The 3819-nt window shown below is 47.1% G+C and overlaps 1 protein-coding gene across 1 annotated transcript in view; it reads left to right on the top strand.

Moving 5' to 3' along the window:
• Positions 1 to 343: 343 nt before the first annotated feature.
• The window catches only part of SARC_09425 (hypothetical protein), a gene marked incomplete at both ends in the record, with an annotated part of 8125 nt that continues 4649 nt past the window's right edge, over positions 344 to 3819 (top strand). Inside the window, 6 exons of the mRNA XM_014296555.1 lie at positions 344 to 425; positions 985 to 1161; positions 1569 to 1732; positions 2509 to 2615; positions 2795 to 2962; positions 3670 to 3784. Of these exons, the coding sequence (XP_014152030.1) occupies positions 344 to 425; positions 985 to 1161; positions 1569 to 1732; positions 2509 to 2615; positions 2795 to 2962; positions 3670 to 3784 (813 nt within the window). The remainder of the gene's footprint in view (positions 426 to 984; positions 1162 to 1568; positions 1733 to 2508; positions 2616 to 2794; positions 2963 to 3669; positions 3785 to 3819) is intronic.

Consider the following 3819-nt stretch of genomic DNA (forward strand, 5'->3'; position numbering starts at 1 on the left):
TGATCGGTATCGTTTGTGCACAATTATCGAGATTACGAGCATGCGTGAAATACCGGTTCATCCATATTTCACTGTTGCTATTTTTAGATATTGAACACTACTTTTCAATGATGCTGGTGCATAAAATTAATTCCTAAATCTTATCAATGTGGTATACTTCGTTCTTGAGCCAAATTGTCAACTATGATTGTTTGCGTTTTTCCTAGGCTTTAAATCGCTCAGCGCCGCTCTGCGTAATAGACATCTCCAGATACTGCGATACTCAATAAGGACGCATGATTGGTCAAACATATGCATTACATTCCCATGCCTGTTTATATTTAATATACTTGTGTAGAGACGAATGATCAAAGGCGGAGGCGTGTCCTGGTGTGTAGCTATGCAGAGTTGTCCTGTGATGGCTGATGGCGTGTCCGCAGATACAGGTACAGCTGGAATCTCTGGTCATCTAAATGGTGTTGCCATACTTACATATAATGCAGCTAATATGTTGCCTCCTTGAAAGACATACAGACAGAAGCCTGGTCCATTGCTGGGGTCGTTTTCTTATGCCACAGACTATCACTAATTCCTCACATAAGGACCTTGTAAGTGCATTCAGTTTTTATTGCACAGCCCTCTGGTCTCAGTGCTAAGGTGTTGGCGTTCTAGGTGCCAAACTTTCCATCAATCGTCAAGAAATAGTGCCTTGTCCCATATATTCTAGTAGATCCTAGACCTACGTTTTAGGACGCTATATATTTGTCATCAGCTGTACCTCGGGTCTCAGTTTCGTACGCAACATATCCCAAATTCAAGACTGTCTTAACAAAGCACGACGTCGGCCTAACACCCACACCGACTGCCCAATCATGCACCATATAACATCATGTATGTCTATGGGATGTACTCAGGTGTCGCTAGCGTCTGCCTGGTGAACCAAGCACAACGACCTAGCCGCATGTATATCTCACTTAAGTACTTCTCGCACTGGGAATCGCCCAGGGCTGACTGCGGTAGGCGAAGTGTTTCAAGTGCCGGACTGGACAACGCTGACCAAGCTACCGTACCACCCCGCACACGCCCGTGTCATGGGCGACCTTTACACACGTCAAGGTCAGCCGTGGGAGCTTTGCCAGCGAGGATTCTTGAAGCGAATGATAGCCGATGCTGCTGCCCTGGGTATGGGCTGTGTGGGCGTGTGGTGTATTTGATCGGTCTTAGGATGTACTTGTGTATGTGCAAGTTTTTCGTTTGAGTGCCAAAGGTGATGCTTTCTCGTGGTGCTGGCAAACACTTCAGTGTGACGAATGTGGCGCTGCCTCGCGTCTTTGCGCGACCTCAGTACCTTGTGATGGTCCGTAGCGTGCAGCAAACCCGCACATCGTTGCGCGTTCATTGGTCGTTTAGTTCTACACACCATCAGCTTGGTAGCATAACAAGGAATGATGCATACTTGCTATATTTGTTTGTCTTTATTTGTTCAGATTACTCAGTGACATTTAGAAGAGAGGACACAGATACACAACCGCGAGTCAGTCTGTTCATCCAATGTATGCGAACTTTATCTCCTGAAACGTTCCGTCTAGGCTTCGAAATCAAGGCCGCATTCGAGCCTGAGTTTTACATTTTACGGCGGAACAGTACCACCGGAGAGCTGATGTCAGTTGATGATGATGTGTACGCTGCTGTGATGGCCATGGACAAGATGGCGCCTGTGTTGGACGAGATTGCAGACGCCCTAAGCGAGCAGGTACGTGTGTCTTAATAAAATGAGAATGTAGATCAATAAGGCCAGTTTGGTGTAGTCGTACCATCTAGCCGACACCATTGGCTAGAGGAAAATGTGAGTGTTTGTGATACAGTACATTGTGAAGGCGGGTATACCAATTGTGCTGTAGGGCATATGTATAGGTATCTCGAGAATAGTGTATGTGTGTAAGCCGCGGTAAGTTGCAGCTTCTGGCCGATGATGTGTATGTCACTATCACGGTCACGGACGTGATTGCACGTGTCAGAGATGACTTAGCATGCACCCTTAGTGGACAGGTCCATGTATGTGACAGACAACAGCAGTTTGATAGCCTTTAAGGTGGATTAGAAACACATTTGTGAGCTTTCACTAAACGTTTACTGGCACACCCACAAAGCCCTCGTGACCCAGCAGCGCAGTGCTATTCTGAACCACTCCGGATGAGTGCTGAAGTCTTGAATTCATGCACCCTATTGGCCAATGGGCTACCTTGTACACCCGGTACTCTGTACACCCGGTACTTTGTACATCTGGTCTTTGTGCTTTTGCATACAGTAGGCCTATAATCCAAGCGACTATGCATTCAAACAACCGGAACATATGAACGATTCCACCAGAACAGGAGCGTATACTATCATACGCGACAGATGTGTTATATATATTCAAATCACACACACGCATTTAGGCACGTATACGCCGACCAGCACACCCAACATGCCCATATGTGGCTACTAATGCCACTCTCGTTGTCACGCTACGTTTCGGTTATGTTGTAGGGACTGATAGTAGAGATGTGCCACCCGGAAGCAGGTCCGGGACAGCACGAACTGACTGTCAAGTACACCGATGCGTTAGGTGCGGCAGACCAACATATCATCTACAGGTTAGCATAGAAGCTTAAAGAGCACCTGGTAGCTGGAATGGGTCCGATGGGAAGACTCTTGCGACAATCGGTTGCGTATACAAGATGTTCCAATGCGATTCGCCGTATCTCGCACTCCTCGTGTACTGTTATTCTGTGGGTTTAGACGTGCACTGATACTCTTTCTGCACTCAAAACAGAGAGACTGTGAAAGCCGTTGCGTACAAGCACGGCCTGGTAGCCACCTTTGTGCCCAAGCTACACTCTGACAAGTGCGGGTCAGGAAATCATCTGCACATCAGTGTGTGGAAGGGCGGTGTCAATGTCATGTCAGACAACTCTCATCTTGTGGATTCCCGCACGGGCAGGTATGTGCCGCGAATAGAATGTTTTGTGCACAGTATGTTACAAATCGGGTGTTATTGTTCACGGTACACCTGAGTATAACTGGGATGTATGTGACTGTGGAATGGTCATAAGAAGTCTCAAGCCAGACGATATCGCCACATTCCATGCTCTGATGGAGTCAAGTGGTATCCAATATCACTACGCTACTGGAGTGTCTGTATCTGGATATTTTGTTACTTGTCAAGTGAAATCTACTTGCACACGCGCATGTGCTTGTACTGCAGTCGATTTCAGTGTTTGTGCTGTGCCCGTAGGCGTTCGCATTTTTCATCCACGGTCGAATCCTTTTGTATAGATTGTGGTGTTCATCCAGTGCTAATTCTATGCCTTCTCCGCGTTTGTAAATGTCTGCCAACCTGTTCGCGGCTTTCGTTTGCTTGTCCTGTTGTGGTAGGCTTTGGCATCGTATACATTACTTGGTCACTTGCTCTGTTATCATAACTTGTATTTCGGGCTAGTCTGTGCTGCTTTTGAGTTTGCAGCCCATCTTATGTTACTCGCCTGTACGTTGGCTTATTGTCAAACCTGTCACCCCGAGGTTGTGTTTCTCTTGCTTGCAGGCTCCCACTCATTCGGCCCTGTCCCGCTGTGATCATGATCTATTCCGTCAAGTGTCGTCCGTAGATCGATTCTTGTGTTCATATGCCCACTTCCTTCTCAAACACAGCAATGACAGTGGCCTGAGTGAGACCGGCCAACACTTTGCAGCAGGAGTGCTGCACTCACTCGCAGGACTCATGCCGCTCATTTGCCCGTCCACCAACTCATACAGACGTTTGCTGGTATGTCTTATACATAGTATGTGATATGTTCAGTA

This window comes from Sphaeroforma arctica, assembly GCF_001186125.1.
Source record: "Sphaeroforma arctica JP610 unplaced genomic scaffold supercont1.957, whole genome shotgun sequence".
Classification (NCBI taxonomy): domain Eukaryota; class Ichthyosporea; order Ichthyophonida; genus Sphaeroforma; species Sphaeroforma arctica.